General features: G+C 41.3%; 1 protein-coding gene across 1 annotated transcript; it reads left to right on the plus strand.

Moving 5' to 3' along the window:
• Positions 1-17,478: 17,478 nt before the first annotated feature.
• Positions 17,479-22,818, plus strand: LOC131187425 (uncharacterized protein K02A2.6-like; the record flags this gene model as incomplete). Its single annotated transcript, XM_058161685.1, has 2 exons — positions 17,479-18,341; positions 22,710-22,818. Coding segments are annotated over 2 exons (972 nt in total), but the record flags the coding sequence as incomplete, so codon positions are not given.
• Positions 22,819-25,267: the final 2,449 nt, after the last annotated feature.

Below are 25,267 nucleotides of genomic sequence, written 5' to 3' on the forward strand. Positions count from 1 at the left end.
GCTCACAAAAGAAAAAGATCTTACCTCTTGCCATGCTGCCAATGTTGGGATGCCCCACCTCCTGCTGATCAGCTAGTCTTTCAGTCTAAGTTGCGCATGCGTGCATACCTGTGCATGAACGCATGTGTGCGCACGTGGGCACCTTTCAGTTTGGGCACGTACATGTGCACAGTTTGGGCACGTACATGTGCACAGTTTGGGCACTCGGCGTCTAAAAGGTTCACCATCACTGCCCTAAACCCTAGAGATGCTCCCTCTACTGTGAAGACAGCTGGTCAATATGGCAAACTTTCATATGAAAACCATGTATTTATTTGTTCAAATGTAGAGGTTAGGAGCAGTGGTGAAATTCAAATTTCTTTTACTACTGGTTCTGGGGGCATGGCTTGGTGGGCGTGGCAGGGGAAGGATACTGCAAAATCTCCATTCCCTCCCCACTTAAGGGGAAGGATACTGCAAAATCTCCATTCCCACCCCACTCTAGATGTGATATTTGCTAGTTCTCCGAACTACTCAAAATCTCCAGGTTCTGTCAGAACCTGCTGAAATTCACTGCTGGTTAAGAGCAGAGTGGCTCATGTGGTTAGGATGCTGGTTGACAAGCTGCAAGCCAGAATTCAAGACCTGAGTGCTGCTGTGGGGTGGGGTGAGCTCCTATCCTTCACTCCAGTTCCTACTGGAGACATGAAAGGAGCCCCAACTGGCATCCCCTGGTGATGACTGTGGCTAATCCTTTCAACCTAGAAGTGCTTTAGTGCTTCTGACATGAGTGCAATTTGAATGTAGAGATTGAGTTTGCCTCACTCATCTTTTTAAAGTGCCCACCGTACAGGCACTAGTGATCACAGCTAATAGCCCTGTTCTTTAATCTGATTATAATATGTATACATACATATATGAATATGTATGAATATGCATAAATGTATATGTGTGTGTATATATGTATATATATGAATGGGGCTGGTATGAGAGAACTGAAAATTGCTGAGTATTCTGTTAGTATTCTCTTAATATTAAGGAATACTCTTCATATATAATAATAATAATAAATGAAATGTAATTATGGTTTAAGATTGAGTCTAAGAAAATTAAGCAAACTCTGCTGTTGTTCTCTTATATAATCATTAAATCAGAGATGACCCAGACAATGTCTACTTGAATCCTCTTTCTGCAACTCAGTATGTATGTGCAAAATATTAACTAGGATAATTAATTCCATACATTTGTTTAGATGTATAGCAAAGCTATCATATTATAAAACACTTTTTAAAATGTATACATCTTGCACATGGTGAGTTAATGCATTCTTAGGAATCAAATTATCTCAATCAAATTATCTCTTGTGGCTCAACAGGCTAATGCAGTCTGTTATTAACACAGCTGCCTGCAATTACAATTACTGCAGGTTCGAGTCCCACCAGGCCCAAGGTTGACTCAGCCTTCCATCCCTAGGTAGGTAAAATGAGGACCCAGATTGTTGGGGGGGCAATACAAGTTGACTTTGTATATAATATACAAATGGATGAAACTATTGCCTTACACAATGTAAGCCGCCCTGAGTCTTCGGAGAAGGGCGGGATATAAATTCAAATAAAAAAATAATAATCCAAAACTAGTTTATGAAACAGCAGAGGAAATGCTTACCTAATCTCAGATGGCACAAAATTGGGATGTAGCATATCTTACAAGACAGAAATAAAACCTAAAACAATCATGGCAGTTTAAAGAATTGGAATGAAAGTAAGTGCATGAAATTTAACAAAGAAAATGGCACATTCTTTAGGAAACAAAAATAAAATGTGAAGTTACAGGATGGGGAATTTATACTTTGGTGATGGTACTTATAAAAAAATCTTGGGGTGATACTGTAAATGATTCAAAACTAAATATGAATAAGCATTGTGATGTGGCTGAAAAGAAAAACAGAAAGCCATTGTAGGCTGTACCAACCAAAGTATAGTTTGAAGAGTAATAGCTCTGCTTTTTCCAGTTTGATCAGAACCCTTCTTAAGTATTGTGTCTTGTTTGGGACACCCTACTTTAAGAAGGATTCAGAGAAGTTAGAGCAGGTCCGACCAGTGATGGGATCCTACCGATTTTACAACCGGTGGGGTGATCGTGCGCTTCGCCCAAACCGGTCCGTACTGGTAGAATCCCACTCCTGGGTTCAACAAAGGATAATGATACACTCAAGGGAGTAAAAAACAAAAAGGCATGTGTACAAAGTTTGACAATTGGTCATACATGTAACCCAGCAGATTGAAGAGGATATCACCAGGAAAAAGATAGAGATTTTACAAAAGGAAAGATAATAATAATAATAATAATAATGATAATGATAATAATAATAATAATAATATTTTAATTTGTATACCGCCCTTCTCCCGAAGGACTCAGGGTGGTGAACAACCAAATAAAATACAAGAAACAAAACACATACAATATTAAAAACAACCCTTAAAAAACTTATTCAATTGGCCAAAGATTTAAGATAAAATTACACCCTATAAAATTACAGGAATTTAAAACCCATTTAAATCAAATTAAAATGTTTCTTTTTTTAAAAAATCAAGCCAGTCCAGCCATACGAAATAAATAGGTTTTAAGTTCGCGGCGAAAGGTCCTAAGGTCAGGCAGTTGTCGAAGTCCAGGGGGAAGCTCGTTCCACAGGGTAGGGGCCCCCAGAGAAAAGGCCCTCCCCCTGGGGGCCGCTAATCGACATTGTTTGGCTGACAGCACCCTAAGGAGTCCCTCTCTGTGGGAACGCACCGGTCGCTGGGAGATAGAAGACGGCAGTAGACGGTTCCGTAGGTATCCCGGTCCTAAGCCATGGAGCGCTTTGAAGGTAATAACCAATACCTTGAAGCACACCCGGAAGACAACAGGTAGCCAGTGCAGTCTGCGCAGGATAGGTGTTACATGGGAGCTCCGAACTGCTCTCTCAATAACCCGTGCAGCCGCATTCTGGGCTAGTTGGAGTCTCCGAGTGCTCTTCAAGGGGAGCCCCATGTAGAGAGCATTGCAATAGTCCAAGCGAGAAGTAATGAGAGCATGAGTGACCGTGCATAGGGCATCCCGGTCCAGGAAGGCACACAACTGGAGGATCAGGCGAACCTGATAAAAAGCTATCCTGGAGACGGTCGTCAAATGCTCTTCAAAAGACAACCGCCCATCCAGGAGCACGCCCAAGTTGCGCACCCTCTCCATCGGGGCCAATGACTCGCTCCCAACAGACAGCCACATCTGCAGCTGACTGTACCAGGGTGCCAGCATCCACAGCCACTCCGTCTTGGAGGGATTAAGCTTGAGCCTGTTCCTCCCCATCCAGACCCGTACGGCTTCCAAACACCAGGACAGTACATCGATAGCTTCGCTGGGGTGGCCTGGGGTGGAAAAGTACAGCTGCATGTCATCAGCGAACAGTTGGTATCTCACCCCAAAACCACTGATGATCTCACCCAGCAGCTTCATATAGATGTTGAACAGGAGGGGTGAGAGAATCGATCCCTGCGGCACCCCACACATGAGGCACCTCGGAGTCGATCTCTGCCCCCCTGTCAACACTGTCTGCGTCCGGTCAGAGAGGTAGGAGGAGAACCACAGATAAACGGTGCCTCCCACTCCCAACCCCTCAACTGGCGCAGCAGGATACCATGGTCGATGGTATCAAAAGCCGCTGAGAGGTCTAATAGGACCAAGGCAGAGAGTAACCCTTATCCCTGGCCCTCCAGAGATCATCCACCAACGCGACCAAAGCAGTCTCTGTACTGTATCCAGGTCGAAAGCCGGACTGGAACGGGTCTAGATAGACAGTTTCATCCAGGTACTGGGGTAGCTGAGATGCTTTTCAACAGTATGTTAGGAAAAAAACCCAATAGTTAGTCATTACTTAATAATAATGGCAATTTGACAATGGAACAGATAATCTAGAAAGATGGTGGGCTTCCCATGACTGCCTATGTTCAAGAGGCTCTTCAGCCATCTGTCTGGGAAATTTAATTGGATTCATGCAAGTAAAGCCTGCAATGGATTATTTATTTATTTATTTATTTATTTTGTCACAACATCATATAAAAAGATTATATAGTATATAAACATATATATGAGTAAATATTAGGAGGTATAAGCATATATATATATATATGTAGGTCTTTGGTTATTCGGGTTTTCTCCCGCGTAAAATTGGAAGTGTCTTGGCGACGTTTCGACGAAGTCTCATTCGTCATCTTCAGGCTTCAGCTTCGTGCTTCTGGGAGCACGAAGCACGAAGCTGAAGCCTGAAGATGACGAATGAGACTTCGTCGAAACGTCGCCAAGACACTTCCAATTTTACGCGGGAGAAAACCCGAATAACCAAAGACCTACATACAAACACCCGCGAAAACCTCAAAAAACAAATATATATATATATATATATGAAGAAGAAAAGAAAAACAATACACTGAATCTAAATGGCCCCATCTCACTCTTCGATTGTTTCTACTTTTATATTGTTTGACAGTCTTCCATTCATTCCTCCTGTTAGTTGTATAGCATTTGTTTTAGAATCTAAGTTCAAGAAACTGATTATTTTTTTAGATGCTAACCCAGTTGATAACTGCTTGCACATTTAAAATCTCAAAGTACGAGTGAAGTTATGTAATTAGCACTATATTATCCACTGGAAGGCTCTATAGTTTTGATGCAGTGTTGCCCTCTATTACAATTGTGCTTTCCTTGAGGACCTATAAAGGAACCAAAGTGATGACCAGATCATCACAAACATCTTAGAGTATAAATAAGGGTTTCATTGCTCATTTATTCTTTGCCTTGGGCTACATTTACATCTCAGGTCTCAAGCAGCATACTAGGCTATTTTGATGTACTGGTGAAATTCAGATTTAAGAACCTATAAATGTACTGTGTAGATCAATGTGTAGACTTTGGTTTTTGCATTATATGAATTGTATTGTTAATATGATGGAATATTGTTAAAGATGTGAATGATAAACAGGCTTCTTATATTTAATTGTATAACATCTTCCCATGTAATTTAATTTAAATTGAATTAAATCAAGTGTAGTTTTTCTCCCATGTCTGTCCATCCCCCCCCTAATCTCACACACTTTTTGAATAGCTTTCCTCCTCAAATGGTCCTTGGTCCTTTGCTACAGACCACTGTTTCTTAACTTCAGCAAGTTTAAGATGCATGGATTTCAATTCCCAGAATTCCCCAGCATATTGAAGTCAACACATCTTAAAATAGCTAAGGTTGAGAAACACAAAGCAGTTCATTGCTGTTAGTTTATTTATTTTATTTATTTATTTATTTATTAAATTTTTATACCGCCCTTCTCCCAAGGGACTCAGGGCGGTGTACAGCCAAAAGGTAAAAACATAAAAAATATACAATTAAAACCGAGCATATTAGAAAAGTGGCCAATTAAAAGATTCAAAATTTAAAATTACAAACCCTAAAATAATAAAACCCCGGTTAAAAAATTTAAAAATATTAAGCCAGTTAATACACATGTATAGCAACATGTCCTTCTCTTGGCAATAAGTGGCCTTCTGTTATGTGGTGTTCTGCTTCACAGTACAAGGAGCTATAAAGAATATCAAATGCCTTTCAAAACTCCTTAAAAGTTGCAAAGATCCAATCTGGGTTGGTCGCTGAGACCAGAGGTGGTATTCAGCCGGTTCAAACCGGTTCGGTCAAACTGGTAGTAGTGACCTGCAGGTGGGCCCACGAGCCCGTCCACCCACCCGGACGCAATCCCGTCCTATATCACTATATTTTTGATGCTGCATGCATGTGTAGATGGCACACGCGAGTGAATTGCCATATTTTGTGATGCCACACACATGCACGGATGGTGCACTCACATTTCCTGTGCTGGGCAAATCGGTTGCCACAGTATGTGAAGCCCACCTCTGACCGGGACCAGAAATTTACTCTTCTGAGCTTTTAGACTCATGCTGGAGCCCATCCTCCAGGAACTTCTCTCTACTGGATTAGGTGCTTTGGGCTATTCTATGAGTTGCATTTATATGGTGCCTTCCTATTCATTGATTGGTATGTTGATGGCTGGCGATTGGCTGGTGTTTCCTTGTGCTGCCAAGTCTTCGGCTCCTAAGTACCAGATAAACTGGTGATAAATCAACATTCCTGTTGACTGACAAGGGGCTCGTTTCCCAGGCTTCAAAAATTTCCCTGACTATCTTTGTACCTGCATGACCAACAATCTTAGTAGCTGTGAAATTGAATGTATGTCCTTGTTCATTGCAGTGTGTGGCTGTCAATTAGTTTGGGTCACTTCACTTGTGTTTTTTGCAGTCTGGTGGTTAGCTTCCTCCCCATCTGTCTTACATAGTCACAGGGGCAATCTATTCTTTAAAAGTCTTTGTCCCTAAAGGCCAATGAAGGCATTCTTATCCACTCTAGTCACATTTATGTGTTCCAGTGATCAAGGCAGAAAGAGAATAAACGAAAGAAGATTGCTTATGTTTAATTAGTAAAAAAACAACAACAACTTGGACTAATTATCTTGCCCATATCCTATAAAACAGTCAACTGTAAGCAAAAAGCTATGCAACAAGATTGAGCTTCAGTGAAAATTAAATGACCCACTTCATTTTTCCATAGGAAATGTGCTCTGATTTGCTCAGACTTCCCCATTCAAAGAGAAGCATATCTTGCAGGACCACTCAGGGCATAAATCTGGATGAGTGAGGCTATACAAGCCAGTGAGCTGAGCTAAAATATATTATTCTCAACTCAAAACACACAGAAATAGTACAGCAATTAATCTTGGAGGTCATGCTGTTGGCACCAGTATTAGCTATAGGCGTGGGCAGATAGCTGTGCTGTGTTGTATGTTGGCAGGCTAGGGTAGTACTCATTGTTTATGGAAGACAAATATCTTGGTGGCTGCACATCTTTTGTAAGCTTGAAAGAGATAACTATGCAAGAGCAACTCTTGGAATCATGGAGTGTGTTTGTTTTAAGAACTTCAAAGAGGAAGAAGAACTGTAATATGCAGAAGTCACCTTTCGTCATTTGTTTCTTGTGCGCTAAACTTTCTTTCTCCTGGAAAAAAAAAATCATCTTTAATAATTGCTGATTTCCGGAAGGTGAAATTTCCCTGTACTGCAGATGTTTGATGCAATAAAAGCATTATTGCCATGTTGTTAATTGGCACCACTGGGAAGGAGAACAACAGAAATACCTATAAATATCAGATAAGCCATCTCCTTGCCTTTGGGGCATAATGAGCAATGGAAACATGGAAGGTAGTGGAAGAATTTGTGGCCCAGCCCAAGGAAAAGTCTTAACAAATACTGTATGGAAAAATCCAAAAGGCTTCAACTTTTGTAATTTATAACAGAAGGGGACAAAATTTTCATGAAGGGGAAAGATTAGAAAATTTCAGGGAAATCAGTGCAGAGGATTTGGAATTTGAATGCCTGTCACATTCAATACATTGGAATGGACAGAATCTGATCTTGGCAAGAGTATCTCTAGTATAGAATGAATCATACAAAACTTCAGAAGGATCGTAGGCAAAAGGGGTTTATGCAAAGAGCATCTTTGCAAGTTGAGAGTAGTCCAAAAAAGATGCATTCGATCACCCCAGTGGAAAACTTCCATGAACTACTGAAACCAAATAAATATCTCAGTCTTCCTGTATCAAAGCGCAAGCAGAACTGGCAGAAAAGACTGTGTGACCCATCTGAATTTTTATGAATCAGTGAATTGAAATGGATATCCATTCTTTTAAATACATCCTCTTCCTGTAGTCAAAGCACTCCAACATACAGGATTTGGAAAGCCCCTAAAAGCTGGATTCCATTCAGGACAGCGAAGAGGATTATATTAAACACAAGAGAACAACCAAGGTTGGTGGGGGCACTTTACCAACATCTTCATCATTGTTCAGGGACATAATTGGCAACGTTGCATGCTATTATAGCTTCTGGAAGGAAATTGGGAATGTATTGGCTTGCTTGCTTATTATATTTTCATTCTACTGAATTTATCAAGACTTGTGGCATTTTTTCAGGTAGACACTAAATATTTTACTACAATAACTAAAAACACTGACAACAAATAAATAAATTGAAATGCTCAATGAAATCAATATGTAAACTTAGTTTCTTTAAATGATTTAGCCATTAAAATTAACAATAGTAATTTGTCATGGAATGCTTTCTGGAAAAAAATCTCTTTTTGTAGTCTTTGAGAAAGTCAGTGTTATTGGAGCCAATGTTATTAGAAAGAAACCAGGATCATGACTGTGAAACAGAGCTTCCTGCCCTCAGCCCACACCCACATGTTACAGAAGAATCAATAGCTTTTCCTGGGATGATTATGTAAGATAAATTAGCTCATGTTTGAGAAAACAGTCCTGCAGTTATGTAGGCCTTTTATGGCTTTATATGTATTCTACCTGGGGCTGCCCTTGAAGACTAGTTAGAAGTTACACCTGGTCTAATATATACCATGGAGACAGTAAGGGGTATGAGTCATTATGTTCATGGAACGCCGTTGCTCCATGAATTGTACTGATGGGTATTTGGTTTCTGGGGGTAAATCAAGGTATTTATCACTTATAAAGCCCTTTATGGCATAGGGCCTGGTTATCTGAGGAACCACTTATCTCCAATAGTTTCTGTTTGCCCTGTAGATTAGATCAGGGTAGATATACTCCAGGTCTCCTCAATGAAACAATATCAGGACTTGAGAAGCATGCCTTCTCTGTTGTGGCAACTGCCATTTACAACATAATTGTCCTAGAGAATCATATGGCTGCTACCCAAAAAATGGCTAAAAGCTCAGTAAAAACCTGCCTGTTTTCTTATCCTTGGAGTAGAGTGGTAGAGCCCTTGTATAATTTTATTCAATTACCATCTTTTCTTCTGAACATGCATAATCTTTGTTTTTATTGCCTTACAATTTTCTTGCTTTTAATATTCTGAGCTATCCAGAGTCTTGTAGGGTTAGCCAGTGTTTAATTTGAATGAATGAATGAATGAATGAATGAATGAATGAATGAATGAACAATCAATTTGCTAAAAGGGTAAAAGGAAGGTGAACCATACAGTTTTACTGAATTCTTAATTCATAGGTCCATGTATTACAAAAGATGTTCAAACATAAATGTGAAGAATTAGTTTAGTTTAGCTTAAGCCTGAAGCAGCTATTATGCTTAACTTAGCAAGGAGGATTGAATATACATTTCTAGACATCAAGGTTGGCTCAGCCTTCCATCCTTTATAAGGTAGGTAAAATGAGGACCCAGATTGTTGGGGGCAATAAGTTGACTTTGTATATAATATACAAATGGATGAAGACTATTGCTTGACATAGTGTAAGCCGCCCTGAGTCTTCGAAGAAGGGCGGGATATAAATGCAAATAAAAAATATATATATTTAATAACAGGGGTAGGCATCTTGATATCTGGTGCCTTTCAGGTACTTTAAACTAGACCTCAGATAATTCCTGGTCATTGGCCATATCGATAACACTATTGCTAATCCACTTTATACTACATATGTGGGAAGTTACACTCAAAAGCCTTTTGTAGAAAAGTCAGCTTAATCTCCTAAACAAGTGTGCCACTGATGATTGTTCTCTTCTGATAGGAGAACTTGGGCAACACACAGCAGTTATTAATATTTGAGTGTTTACAAAGCAATTTAATTAGAAAAATCTAAAAAAGTGGAAAGTTAAAATGCATGTCTCTAGTGTCAATAAAGGGAAGCATAGGAATACACTGAGTGCTTATTACGTGATTCAGAATTGAATACTTAAATAATATGTCTCTGGGTAGTGCACTGATCACAATGATAAACAGAATTATTCCTGTATCTCATTAAAAAGTTAAATGTTGAATCTAATATTTAAAAAAATAGCATGTAATGTTTTCAATGTACTATCTATAAAGATATAAAGAAATCAGACATGGATTTTCTGGTTTTTTCTTTGAAGACATTTTGCTTCCCATCCAAGCAGCTTCTGACTGGATGGTGGAGAATGGAAGGATTTATACTCCTTGCAGACAGCTGGTCATTTGCATTCATTTAGCAAGTCATTAAGGCCACCTGGAGATACACATTAAGGCTACCTGGAAGACACATTAAGTAAGGCAGAAGCTTTAACACTGAAGTTTACAGAAAACCACTACATACAGATCAATATTTACATTTTGATTCCCACCACCCACTGGAGCACAAAATGGGAGTCATCAGAACTCTACATCACTGAGCTGAAGGCCTGCCTACCAGCAAAGATGGGAAAGAAAAAGAACTAAAATGCATCAAGGAAGACCTCAGAATATGTCGCTATTCCAAGTGGGCCTTCATCAAATCTCAAAAAAGACCCTACAGGAGCTCCTCCATTACAGACAATGAAGAGAACAATATATTAAGCAATGTTCTCATGCCATACAGTGCAGGAAAATTGGAAAAGCTCAGGAGGATCTTCACCCAACACAACGTATGTGCACACTTTTAAAACTCAAGAATACACTAAGGCAGAAGAAGCTCATCCATCCCAAGGATAAAATACCCAGACACAAACTGAGCAATATGGTATATGCAGCACAATGCAGTGAGCCATGTGTAGATTTGTCACTGGAGAAACAAAACAACTACTTCATAAATGCATGGGAGAACAAACCCATCAGGACTAGATTCAGCAGTCCATCTGTCTCTTTTGAAGACAGCAAAATCTACAGTTTGGACAGAGAGAAATGCTGGTTTTAAAGAGGGGTCAAAGAGGCCATCTGTGTTAAAATTGAACAGCTCTTTCTCAACAGAGAGGGAGGGATATGTTCTTCTATCTCCAGTCTACAACACAGTCCTTTCAGCAGTTCCAAGAAGGCTCCACAGCCATTTGCATCATTCAGGTGACCCTGACAACCAGATGAACCTCCTGGGGACCTTAACGACTTGCAAAAAGAATGCAAATCACCAGTTGTCTGCAAGGAGTATAAATCCTTCCATTCCCCACCATCCAGTCAGAGCTGAAGAAGCTTCTTGGATGAGAAGTGAAACATCTTCAGAGGAAAAAAAACCAGAAGGTCCAGTTGCCTCTTGAAAAAGCACCTTAGCACAATTCTTGTTTCTTGAGTAATTTAATCTTCCATTTAAGAAATTGCACTCACATTTGAAATGGAATTGGCTATAGAACAGAACTGTCCAAGGTGCTATACTAGCTTTAGATTATATCCATCAGCTGCTGAAATTTCTTTTAACATCCATGTAACATTTTTCCAAACATCTGGACTTTGCTTATATATTATGTTTCTTTTATTTCTCCTTAGGATTCACTGCATGAGACCAGCATACTTACTTTTTCAGTACCAATTTCCAATGCTTTAAATTCCAAGCCATTTTTTAAAAAAGTCCTCCAATAAAATAAGATGTTGATGGAAGTGACTTCTTCCTCTAGATATAAGAATGGAAGATAGGTTACAATACTACATGTGCTGGGTGCACAGGAACATCATATGCAATTATTTTTTTGCCCTGTCCAGTCAATGTATTTAGATAATTTTCATTGTATGCAGAGAAATATCACAAATTTCCAGTATTGCTTTACCAAAAGCTGTTCTTTTGGGATGGGACTGGGGATAAATACCTTTATATTATGACATGTTCTATCAATCCACTTGTTCTTATATTTTCTAGTATCAAATTTCTTCTGCAGTTTTAGAATTAAATACTGATACGATTATATGTTTCATAGGAATCCTTCTGATTTTTTATTTTTTATTGCTATTATCAACTTTGCTTTTTCATTCTTATTATTCGATGATGTTATTTTCATGGTACATCATGGTACCTATATGAGAAATGACCAGCTCAGATTGTACTTTTATATTTGTCACTAGTGCTTCATTTTATATTCATAAAATTTAGATTTGCTATTTGAGGCCTGCTCTTTTGGCAACTCTTATTATTTTAATTTATGAGTTTATTTATTATTTATATACATATGAAAGCTGCTGTTATAGAATAATTCATAACTTTAAAAAAAATACCTCTTTTCTCTTCAAACCTTTTCACCATGGAGAGGTCGACGTTAGAATTGTCTTGCTAAGCCATAGTACAGTTTACAGTATTCTTTCTTTCCCATGTGTTACGATCATTTAAGTGATTCACTCAAGAAATTTAATCACAGAATGTTCATTTAATTGGAATAGCAAATAATTATTTTTCAGTTAAGAAAAGTAACGATATGCGCAATTAAAAGCCAGATACAAAACAGCAGCATGATGTCACCCTGTTAAATTTTCGGTGAATGAGAAGGGGAAAAGTGCTTAACATAGGGCTTCAATTAATGCATTTTCTGGATACATCTGCTTGGAACAGAAGTTCCAGATGCCTGTAAATCCTCAGAGGCACAAATTTAAGGCCAGACATTCAGCGTGGCTCTCTTAATCCAGGAGGCTGCAATGCAAACACGAAAAAGAAACAGAGAGAGGGAGGGAGAGGGAGAGGGAGAGGGAGGGGGAAGGAGAGAGAGAGAGAGAGAATTTCCCATTAATATGTAAGGCTGTAGCAAATGCTGCCTTGGGGCACTAAAATAAGGATCTGACTCACTTTCTCTCCACCCTTTTGTCTTCATTTACTTCATTCATATGTGGCTTCTGATTGACTTAGTTCCATGAATATGCTAGATATGGAGAGAATAGGGCCGTGGTGGCTCAGGCTGTAAGATAGCCTGCTATTAAAAACACAGCAGCCTGCAATTACTGCAGGCTCGAATCCCACCAGGCCCAAGGTTGACTCAGCCTTCCATCCTTTATAAGGTAGGTAAAATGAGGACCCAGATTGTTGCGGGGGCAATAAGTTGACTTTGTAAATATACAAATAGAATGAGACTATTGCCTTACACACTGTAAGCCGCCCTGAGTCTTCGGAGAAGGGCGGGATATAAATGTAAATAAATAAATAAAAAGAATAGAAGCAGCTGAGGGAGTATAAGCAAGCAGAATGAGCAGCCAGAAACATAGGCAGGGACAGGGACAGATGGCATGCAACTCAAAGTTACCTCAGTCTTGGGAATGTTGCCACACACATATCAAATGTATGCCTTTTTTAGGCTTTGTAACTTATCAGCATATCTACATTAGTTATTCAAGTATCAAGCAAGGCAGCTGGGAGAAATTAGGAGAATCAGAAATAGAATCTTAGTATGTGCCAGTGGGTGCTCAGAAATTGCGGTACAGAATTGGGAGATTTTAGCTATTATTTCACATCCTGAACTCTGTGCCAGCTGCGCTTTGTCCTCAGCAGAAATATCATTCAACCCCAAATCCTAGGTCCAATCCTGAAATTATTGCACAGCTTTTACTTCCCAGAAAAAAGGAGTGTAAAGGAAGTGGCTGGGTGGGCATTTAACATAATAACAGAGTTGGAAGGGACCTTGAAGGTCTTCTAGTCCAACCCTCTGCCCAGGCAGGAAACCTTATACCATTTCAGACAAATGGCTATCCAACATTTTCTTAAAAATTTCCAGTGTTGGAGCATTCACAACTTTTGCAGGCAAGTTGTTCCACTTATTAATTGTTCTAACTGTCAGGAAATTACTCCTTAGTTCTAAGTTGCTTCTTTCCTTGATCAGTTTCCACCCATTGCTTCTTGTTCTATCCTCAGGTGCTTTGGAGAATAGTTTGACTCCCTCTTCTTTGTGGCAACCCCTGAGATATTGGAACACTGCTATCATGTCTCCCCTAGTCCTTCTTTTCATTAAACTAGGCATACCCAGTTCCTGCAACCATTCTTCATATGTTTTAGCCTCCAGTCCCCTAATCATCTTCGTTGCTCTTCTCTGCACTCTTTCTAGAGTCTCCACATCTTTTTTACATCGTGGCGACCAAAACTGATTGTGAATCGTGGTGACCAAAACTGAATGCAGTATTCCAAGTGTGGCCTTACCAAGGCATTATAAAGTGGTATTAACACTTCACGTGATCTTGATTCTATCCCTCTGTTTATGCAGCCCAGAACTGTGTTGGCTCTTTTGGCAGCTGCTGCACACTAGGAGGATATTTTCACACTAGGAGGATATTTTCACACTAGGAGGATATTTTCACACTAGGAGGATATTTACTAGGAGGATATTTACACCTGAGGCTACTGATGTTTTATGTTAACAGGACTAGGTAGAGTATGACTAGGAGTGAAAATATACTCGTAATAGTCTACTACTATGAATAGCAGTTCTCATTTCTTTTCTTTTCTTTTTTAATAAATAGCATTTTTGGAATCATAAAGGCATGCAGAATTGAGCACTTTGGTGAGTTAATGGTACTTGTAATGTATCTTTAAATATTTTGGCGGGAAACAAGCACGTTGCTGATTGGTTGAAGCCGCCGGTTAAACTGTATATAAGGAGAGGTTTTTCCCCAGCCCGGTTGCTGGGTTCACCATATAGTAAAGAGCTGTTGTCACTACCCTGGTCTCCTGCCTCGTTATTGCCCGAATCTAACACTGGCGACGAAGGTGGGATCTCGAGGTTAAGAGCACCAGGAACGAGCTGAACGCACGAAAGAACCGAACCCAGCAAAGCTTAGGGCAGAATCGCAGCGATGGCCAGCTACACTCCGCCCGCGCTGTTTGGCCCTTCCAGGGAGAAATGGGGAACGTACATGACCCGTTTCGAGAGCTTCCTGGAGGCAAATGAGCTGCAAGGAGTTCCAGACAACCGCAAAAGGGCATATTTCCTGAGCCACTGCGGTCCCGAGGTCATCGACATCGCGGAAGCCCTGGCAGAGCCAACGCCGGTACAATCGGTATCGTGGCAAACTCTGCAAAATCTCTTAAAGAACCATTTCGCGCCAACACCGTCCAAGTACGTACGGCGTTTTGAATTTGGAGAGCGCAGACAGCAAGAGGGCGAATCCATCAGCGAGTACATGGCCGCCCTGAGGAAAGCCTCCAAAGACTGTGGGTACCGAGATTTGGACGAGGAGCTACTAGAGCAACTCATCCGTGGGGTCAGAGACATGCGTTTGCGGAGGCGGCTGCTATCAAAAAGCAATCTAATGCTGGCAAACGCTCTGGACGAAGCCAGAGCTCATGAGATGTCCACCCAAGCAGCGGAAACCCTACAAAAGCCGCTCACACCAACGGCGAGGGCAAAAGAAACCCCGGTGCACAACGAAGAAATCCAGACCGAATCAGACGGCGAGGATGAGGAGGAAATTTGCCTCACCGAGAGAAGGGGCAAAGAAGACCGGGATGAATGCGGAAGTTGCGGAGGGCAACACCAGCGTCAACGATGCAAGTTCAAGGACGCTACATGTCGGCGGTGCGAGAAGAAGGGGCACCTGGCTCAAGTCTGTCGAGCACCCCAACCTTCCCGCCGAAAATTCAAATCGACCAATCAGAGCGCAGGATCGGCAAGGCGACCCGCGATTGGTCAAAACAGAAAGGGCGCGAATTCAAATCGAACGACCGTTGTAATAGGCCGTGCAGCAACCCGCGTCGAGAAGAAAATCTTCACCAGACCGAAGATCGAAGGAGTGCCGTGCCGACTAGAAGTGGACACAGGGTCAGCGATCACAATCATGTCCTGGGACACTTTTGCAAAAGCCTTGCCGAAAACCGCCAAACGCAAACTGCAAACACAACGGCTACGAGTGCACGACTACCAAGGGAATCGCATCCCTGTTCGAGGGACCACCTCCGTCCGCGTCGAGTACGGACCACACAAGAAGACCCTGCCCATCACGATAGTCGAAGGGACCCTGCCAAGTCTGTTGGGACTAGACTGGTTCCGTGCATTGGGCATGGGAGTGACTGGCATCTACAGAAGTGACTGTAACCTAAAAGACACACTCATGAACGAGTTCGAAGATGTCTTCAAGGACTGCCTGGGCAAGTACAAGGGGACCCCTATTTCCTTCAACTTAGACCCCCAGGTAGCCCCCATTAGGTTAAAGGCAAGGAGAGTCCCTTTTGCCCTTAAACCTAAGATTGACAAGGAGATAGACAAGCTCATAAATCAGGGGATTCTGGTGCCAGTCGATCACGCAAAGTGGGAGATGCCAATCGTCACCCCAGTGAAACCAGATGGGTCAGTTAGAATCTGCGCTGACTACAAGGCGACGTTAAACAAAGCCTTACAGAAAAGCGCTTACCCGGTTCCCGTGGTGCAACACTTGCTGCACTCGCTGGGGCAAGGGCAAGTCTTTGCAAAGTTAGACTTGGCTCAAGCCTATCAACAACTGCCCGTAGACGCCAACACAGCCGAAGCCCAAACGATTGTGACTCACAGAGGTGCTTTCAAGTGTACCCGATTACAATTTGGGGTGAGTGTGGCACCGGGGCTATTCCAAAATTTAATGGAGCGACTTCTGCAAGGGCTCCCAGGGGTAGTCCCCTACTTCGATGATATGTTGATATCAGCCGAAAATTTAGAAGAATTGGGGGAGCGCTTGAGAAAAGTTCTGGGCATTTTCCGGTCAGCCGGTCTAAAGGTTAAAGTGAACAAATGCCAGATAGGGGTAGAATCCGTAGAGTTCTTGGGCTACAGAATAGACAAGAAGGGAATTCACCCCACTGAAAGCAAGGTCAAAGCAATAAGAAAGGCTCCAGCGCCCAAAAACAAAACAGAGCTACAGGCATTCCTGGGGCTAGTGAATTTTTACGCGGTCTTTTTAAAAAACAAGGCAACCGTTGCTGAGCCGCTGCATAAGCTTCTGGGAAAGAATACTGTTTGGTCTTGGGGAAAGTCGGAAGCTAGGGCTTTCGAAGCAGTAAAAAACCTACTATCGAGCGATAGCTTACTGATCCAGTATCATAGCTCATTGCCATTATTATTGGTTTGTGATGCCTCCCCTTACGGGGTGGGGGCTGTGCTCAGCCACAGACTCCCAAACGGCACAGAAGCCCCAATAGCCTTCTACTCCAGAACGATGTCCTCGACAGAGAGGAACTATAGCCAGTTGGATAAGGAAGCGCTAGCCATTGTGTCAGGGGTAAAAAAGTTTCACGAATATGTTTTTGGTAGAGACTTTGAAATTGTTACAGACCATAGACCTCTGTTAGGGATACTGGCTGGCGACCGCCCAACGCCTGTGGCACTTTCGCCACGATTGACCCGATGGACTATCTTCTTAGCCGCTTATTCCTACAAGCTGCAGCATCGACCCGGAAAAGAGTTGGGGCATGCGGACGCCTTAAGCAGATGCCCACTACCAGGGGCGATCGAAGACCCCACTCCGGGGACGCCCATCCTGCTAATTGACTCTCTGGACTCTGGCCCAGTCACGTCTAAGGAGGTGGCTCGGGCGTCATACCAGGACATTATTTTGAGGACTGTACTCAGTTGGGTACAAAGAGGGTGGCCCGCTGCGCCGGGCGAGCGTTTTAAAGAATTTGTAAAAAAACGTGGGGAACTTTCGGCTCAAGGGGGGTGCCTGCTATGGGGGGATAGAGTGGTGATCCCAGAGAAATTAAGAAAAAGAGTGTTGGATCTCCTGCACGAGGGTCACCCAGGGATCGTTAGGATGAAGGGTCTAGCGAGAAGCTATGTGTGGTGGCCCTTAATGGACTCAGAAATTGCTGAAAGGGTAGGGAAATGCCAGGCCTGCCAAGAGTCCAGACCTCTACCCCCAACGGCCCCGGTTCGGGAATGGGAAAGACCCCAAGGGCCCTGGTCGAGAATCCACATTGATTTTGCCGGCCCCTTCCACGGCCAAACCTTCCTGGTAGTAGTCGATGCCTACTCCAAATGGCTGGAAATCATTCTCATGAGATCCATGACAGCCGAAGCCGTGATCTCAGTCCTACGGCACCTATTTGCAACACATGGGTTGCCCGACACATTGGTTTCCGATAACGGCCCGCAATTCACGGCAACACAGTTTGAGGAATACTTGGCAGAAGAGGGCATCCGGCATGCCCTCTCGGCGCCTTTCCACCCTGCGACGAATGGCCTTGCAGAGCGTTTCGTCCGAAGCGCGAAAGAGGCATTGTCCAGACTCAAGCCAGGCGACTGGCAATCAAAAATAGATATTTTCCTAGCCGTCCAACACCGAACCCCCTGTGCCACCACCGGCAGAAGCCCTGCCGAATTACTAATGGGCCGAAAACTCAGGTGCCCACTAGACCGTCTAAATCCCAACTATACACCAGAGGGATACAAGGGGGGACTCGAAAAGACAAGAGGAATGGATATAGGCGACCGGGTATGGGCGCACAACTATGGTGAGGGCCCGACCTGGGTAGCAGGAAAAATTCTAAACATAACAGGTCCCAAATCATACTTGGTAGAGTTAACGGATGGCCGAGTATGGAGGCGACATATAGACCAATTGAGGAAAGCAGTTGGCGGACAACCCGAGTCAGACGAAACAGGCCCTGACTATTCCATGTTTGAACCAACAGCTGACTCAAACCCGGGAAAATCGCAGGACTTAACTGAATTCCTGGAGGTCCAGCGACGCCCACAGGATCCTGTAGAAAACAGCAGGGACGACTCGGCAAATAATCCAGGGCCGGATGGCCTAGAGGAGGAGCCGAGAGGAGCAAAAAGCCCCTCCGGTCAACTCAACCCGCTCCCAGAGACTGTACTGCGCAGGTCCGAAAGAATCAGGAGACGCCCAGTCTATTTACGTGATTACGTTGAAAAGTAATATGTAAATATAATGTAAATATATAGGTAAAGTGTTTTCTGGGAGGGAAGGAGTGTAATGTATCTTTAAATATTTTGGCGGGAAACAAGCACGTTGCTGATTGGTTGAAGCCGCCGGTTAAACTGTATATAAGGAGAGGTTTTTCCCCAGCCCGGTTGCTGGGTTCACCATATAGTAAAGAGCTGTTGTCACTACCCTGGTCTCCTGCCTCGTTATTGCCCGAATCTAACAGTACTGTTATGAAATAAAGCGATGATTGCTTGAAATACTAGAAACTGAATACCGTAATACTTTATTTTAATGAAGCAGCTCAGCATTTAGGAAATGCCACCATTTTATTTATTTATATTAATGCTTCTGTTTTTCCTTTTTTCAATGATATAAGTCTAGAAACTTGCAGAGTTGACAGAGAATGGCTGGGCCATTTGGTATCCACAGCTGCTTATTTTAAGAAAGGTTTTGAATTATGCATCTTCAGAGCATGCCCTGAAACATTTGCAAAGGGCTGCACAATCCATTTCTTATATTCCAAAATTTGCAGGCATTGGCTCCTATTAAATTCTCTTAATTCAGCTGGCATAAGACATTTCTGTATTAAAAATAAATTTATGGCATGTAACTGGTACATTAGTTTAAGCTAATGCCAGCTGATTAGAGTGATGGCATTTTCTTTTAATTAACATTTAAATAGTCTCCTGTAATATTTTGTGATCTGTCAAACTACGATGATGATGATGCCATTGCATTTTAATGCAGCTGAGAAGTTGGGCAGTTATTTTTTCACACTGCTGAATCCTTGAGCTTATTTATGTAGTGCATATGCATTACTAGAGATTAGTCACCTGCCACTGGGAATGTGTTAAACTATACATCAAACAGGGGCAGAAGCTGAAGAGAATGAAGAGTAGCAATGGAACTTCAAAGCAGATTTCACCATAAAACATGTTCTAACACAAGCCCAGTTAGCAAGACAGGTTGATTGCTCCATTCTCCACTAGTTTTGACAAAATCCTGTTATCTTTTGTTAGAAGCTGTTGGGCCAAGTGCATAATCTGAAGCAACTCTTCTTTAAATGCCACAGTGCTAACAGTCAGAGTTGCAGGTCTCTTAAGGCAGCTAAATATCCTGGAAAATATGTCAATCTCTGAGACCAATAAGCATCCTTATAAATTATTCAAAAACCTTTCAGCTTTTCATATGTGCCTTGACCATTGTGGGAAGGTTCCTCCCTCCCTCCCCAAGATACAGCTGGCCCCAGTAAAAACTTGGCTTTTAAATTGAGCTTTGGAGCCAATATGATTGGAGATTCCATCTGGAGAGGGATATGAATCTGATTTCCTGGTTGCCCATTTAATACTGGCGATTTAAATAGAATTGGTTTATCTATTTTTTTAATACATCGTATGCTGCCCAGAGTCACAAAATTTGAATTGGCAATCAGATAAAATAAACACGTATTTGAGGACAGTCATAAATATTTAGAATATTCCCCCCCCCCCGCCCCCCAATTTGGCATTTTCCAAATAAGTTATTGGCTTGGATTTCTGGGAGAAGCAAGTCAAGCAACCCCAACATGTCCAGGAAAAAAAAATGTTGTGAAGGGTTGCATTAACACCGATTAGATCCAGACTTTTGAAGGGAGTAACATTTAAACATTGTGTAATCACAGATGCAAGTTGTGGCATTACACTGCTTTGTGATATACTATCTAACCAATCAGCTTCTTATTACAATGATAAAGTTCACTTAAAACAGAGGTGTCCTCTTGGCCAGTTCATATACCACAAAAACTGAAAGTTCAATACATTTGCTGAGAAGTTCCAGATACTGCTTTTCTTTTAAAAAAAAGAGAGTGAAAAGCCAGCTTTCTATTTATCTAAAATATAATTGAGGTAAGACAAGGACATGATTTCCTTCCTTCCTTCCTTCCTTCCTTCCTTCCTTCCTTCCTTCCTTCCTTCCTTCCTTCCTTCCTTCCTGTACTTATCTCTCTTCAAGAGATAACAGCATTACTGGCAGAGAAACTTGATGTATAAACAGCAGTTCCATATTGCTTGGGTGCATATTTTTACCAAGTACTACCACTAATATCTCATGTTTATAAGAAGTCAAGACGCAAGGACATCAGCCGCAGCAACACTAGCCTCATTAAGATCTGATTTAATCTGTAAAAATTTCCTCTAAAATTAATATTGGCTTACCTAAAAGTCTATGTTTGTAGGCAGTGTGCACGTAAAAGTAATTACTCTGGGTTTTCTCTTACAAAGGATTTTGCATGCAATTTCATTTTCATAAAACAAGTCCAAAGTTAGAAAATTGCAAGGTTTCTCATTTCCCTGGTGCTTTCCCAACATTGAGTTAGTTTTATATTCCCAGTTTATGATGATTGACTCTTGATGACCATACCGAGTTATCTCTTAGCATAAACTAGAAAATAGTCACTTCTTAAAGCAGGGATTCCTAAACCTTTTGCCATTATGCCTCCCTTGAGGGTAATCTTAATGTATACACTTCACCTAAAAGTCTGAATTATAAAATGGAGCAAATGAGCAATGAAAACAATACAATGGGGAAAGTGGATTGTAACAAGTAACTAAAGGGTTCTTCACACTTCCCCTGAACTCAGTTTCTTAGGGAGAAACTCTTCCTTCACAAGTGCCTTCACAAGGAGCTGCTGATCCAGGTCTACAGAGGAATCTTTGAGTCTGTCATCTGCAGCTCTATAACTGTCTGGTTTGGTTCTGCAACCCAAGAAAACAGACACAGACTTCAGAGGATAATTAGAATTGTAGAAAAAACAATTGCTACCAACCTGCCTTCCATTGAGGACTTGTATAATGCACGAGTCAAAAAGAGGGCTGTGAAAATATCTACAGACCTCTCGCATCTTGGACATAAACTGTTTCAACTCCTACCTTCAAAACGATGCTACAGAGCACTGCACACCAGAACAACTAGATACAAGAACAGTTTTCCCCCGAATGCCATCACTCTGCTATACAAATAATTCCCGCAACACTGTCAAACTATTTACTAAGTCTGCACTACCATTAATCTTTTCATCGTTCCCATCACCCATCTCCTTCCACTTACGATTGTATGACTGTAACTTGTTGCTGTATCCTTACGATTTATATTGATTGTTTCCTAGTATGATTTAATTGCTTATTTATATCCTATGACTATCATTAAGTGTTGTACCTTATGATTCTTAACGAATGTGTCGTTTCTTTTAAGTACACTGAGAGTATATGCACCAAAGACAAATTCCCTGTGTGTCCAATCACACTTGGCCAATAAAGAATTCTATTCTATTCTATTCTATTCTAGTCTATTCTATTCTATTCTATTCTATTGAGAAATCCTGTCTTAAACCAATATAAGAAGTAACCAGAAATCTGATATACCATAAAATATGAACAAGAGTGAAAAATGAATTATTTTATTATGTAAGGCCTCTACAAAAATTGAGGCAGGTGTTTGAATCCACATGGGAACAACCTACTACTATGTTTCAAAATCTAAAGAGCCTTAATAGCTTCATTAATATGCATCATCAATAAAATAAATGTTATTTTATGTAAAGTATTTATAAAAATTGTGAATCTGCACAATGGGATAAGCACAATTCAAAACAGTCAGCAGTTTATGTTAATGAGGCCCCACAAGGCTGCCAGGGACAATAACAACCAAATCAGCAATTTGGTGGAGTTCCCCCTTTGAAGATCACAGAATTAAATCCATGCAATCCTAGAGAAACTTAGCTTCCCCAGAATTGCAGGTTCAGAGGTTTCAATGCATAAAAACAGTGTGAATGACCAGCCAAAAGAAGCAGTATTAGTAAATGGAATTTTAATTAATTTAGAAAGAAAAAAATCCTAACTTATCTAATTTAAATGTGCATGCATGCATTTAAATTAATGTTGTCCTGGTTGAAATTTTGTGCTGCCAGCTTATTAAGAAGGAGGAAAAAGAGTTTTAGAGAAAACGATAGAACAGAAAAGATCATCACAATCATTTTATTATACAGTATAACCCAACTCTATAGCTATATTAAAACAATCCCCTTCTCAAAGGTACTTGTTAGAAGGAGAGGAATTCAGCTTTGTCCCATTTAAAGTATGGTTGCCTCTTAAGATGTCCACTTGTAGCAGAATTCAGGAACGAGTGGCTCTCCAGATTTAGTCCCAGGTATCATTCCAATGATGGAAGATAATGAGAGTTGCAATTCAGCAACACCTGGTAGTCTACAGGTTCCCTACCAATAGACCCTTCTTAATAGCATCTTGTTATTTAACTTGAATTTCATAGAATAGGCACCCTAGTATGGATCTATATAGAAGTTATCAAATCAAATATTTACTACAATCATAGACCAGCTTATGTACTGTTGTTATATGTACGAGTACCTGCCGTTCTCCCCTTTTATTGCATACATTGGTAATGGGATGTGCTGAGTTAAGATGTCACTTTAGCAGCAATTCATTCTTATCAGGAATTACAGGTTAGATGAAAAAAAAATATATCAGTGGCTCTATTCATTGTTTCTTCTCTCATTACAAGGAGAAACATGGAAGGCTGGTTCAGGTTTTTTCCCTTAAAGCAGGGGGTGTCAAACTTGCATTATCACGGCAACATCATGTGACATATTATAACGTTCCGCCCTTTGCTAAACTGGGAGTGGGTGTGGCCAGCGTGTGATGCATCCAGCCTGTGGGCTGCGAGTTTGACCGCAGGGCTGTTTTAAAAGCAATTGTTTGAAACGCAGTATCTGGAAATAAGAAAAGAGGCTCCCTGAATTCAAATTAAGATTATACCTCTTCTGTTCATACCTTATCAGAAGGCAAGGTCCAAACTATGTCCTCAAAATGAGAGGGAATTCTTTTAAGAAGGAGAGAGGTTTTCTTCTGTAGGAAGTTAGCACCCACCCCTCTCCTAGAAGAATGAAATATTTTAGGAAATATTAAAAAGGCAGAATATATTTCCCCGGATGAGAATTGGAGAAACATGTTGTAAAGACAAAGCAGCTCCCACCTTCCTGCCTCCCCCCACACCTTTGTCAATGGGCCAGAGGCAGAAACCCAATCCCCCCCACCTTTGTAAATGGACCATTATCTGCAACACAATAGGACCCATCTAGCAGCAGAAACTCCCCACATGGCACCTGGGAAGATTACATCAGCCAGCAAGGCTAGCTATGACCTCTGACAGCAACCAATCAGGATACTTTTCCTGTGCCCCAGAAAGTTCAAAGCCAGAGAGGGTATAAAACCCAGGGACTCTCAGCATCTTGCCCCTTTTCTGCTCAGGAACTCAAACCATGTGATCCTATCCACCATTAAACCATCTTTCCAAGGAGTCTCCATGTTTCCAGTGTCTTTTTCCCCACTTGGAACTCAACCCAGATGGACGTTTCTTCCAACACTTCAAAATGAATTAATAAATAATTTTCTCTGTTGGACTCATGAATGGCAAGTTTATTTTCCCCTAGGGAAGCAGAACCAAAGAAACATTTATTTTAGCTTCTTGCTTGGCAAAGGGCAAAAGGGACACAGGGAAGCTACACCTTCCTTTGCCAGGACATCCCAGATGCAATTCCTGAAGGTGCTTTACTCTCCAGGCCTGCAGAAAGCACATTCACCTTCTCCAACCATCAGTTGCTGTGGCGTTGCGGAAGAAAAGGCCAAACAAACAAAGCCCCCAATTGTTATTCAGAGCAAGAACAACAGGAAGGGAAGAGCATTCAACTCAGACTGCATATAAATGTCCACTTATGACTCCTCACTTCATCCTTGCCTTGAAAAATTGATCACTTTCCTCTCCTCCCCTCTTCCCTTCCACTCCTCTTCCCTTGTGTGTCTTTTCTTTGTAAATCTGACAGATGGGCTTGTCTTTCTTTTTTATTGATGAGAATTGCTGTGGTGGACAATAATGGTGTAAAAAGATTTTTTTTAAAAAAATGCAGTAAGTAAACAAAGGAGGACTGGCAACTATATCTTGGCTCTTCAAAGATTCCAGTGAAATACCCAGAAAAGTCCTCTGAGGCTTTTTGATTGTTAAGCGACTGTCTTCAAAAGCCCCAATTCCTTTACAATGTGACTGATGAGTGTTTCCACTTTGTCCTGTTATTTTACCCGTTCACTCCTGTATACAATCCACTCAATCTTTGCTACCTTTCCCATAGTGGGACTAATGCACAGCCCCACATTGTTACTTTTTGACCTCTTTTTTTCCAGTTTTGATGCATAGTCAATAATATGATTCGAAAGACAAGAGTGTTTGAAAATTCATATCATAGAGAAGGATCCGTCAATAACCCAGCAATTGTTGAGTTATGGCCATTACTGAGCTCAGAGTTATGGTTGTTAGTCATGCCAGTCATTAAGTGGGTCATTAACCTGATTTTATGATATTTTTGTGGCAGTCGTTAAGCCAACCAATTATTCACAATGTGCATTTTGTTTCGGAAATGTCAAAGTAAACACCAGTTTCAAGTGAAAGACATAGTAAATTGCAGTCATGTGACTGCGGGATGCTGCAATGTGTGTTAAAAGTGACCCAGTTGTCAAGTTACCAAAAATGCATGTTTGCATTACATGTTTGTGTGTGTATGTGTGTGTTTGTGGACATTGGG

The sequence above is a fragment of the Ahaetulla prasina genome, chromosome 1 (assembly GCF_028640845.1).
Source record: "Ahaetulla prasina isolate Xishuangbanna chromosome 1, ASM2864084v1, whole genome shotgun sequence".
Taxonomy (NCBI): domain Eukaryota; kingdom Metazoa; phylum Chordata; class Lepidosauria; order Squamata; family Colubridae; genus Ahaetulla; species Ahaetulla prasina.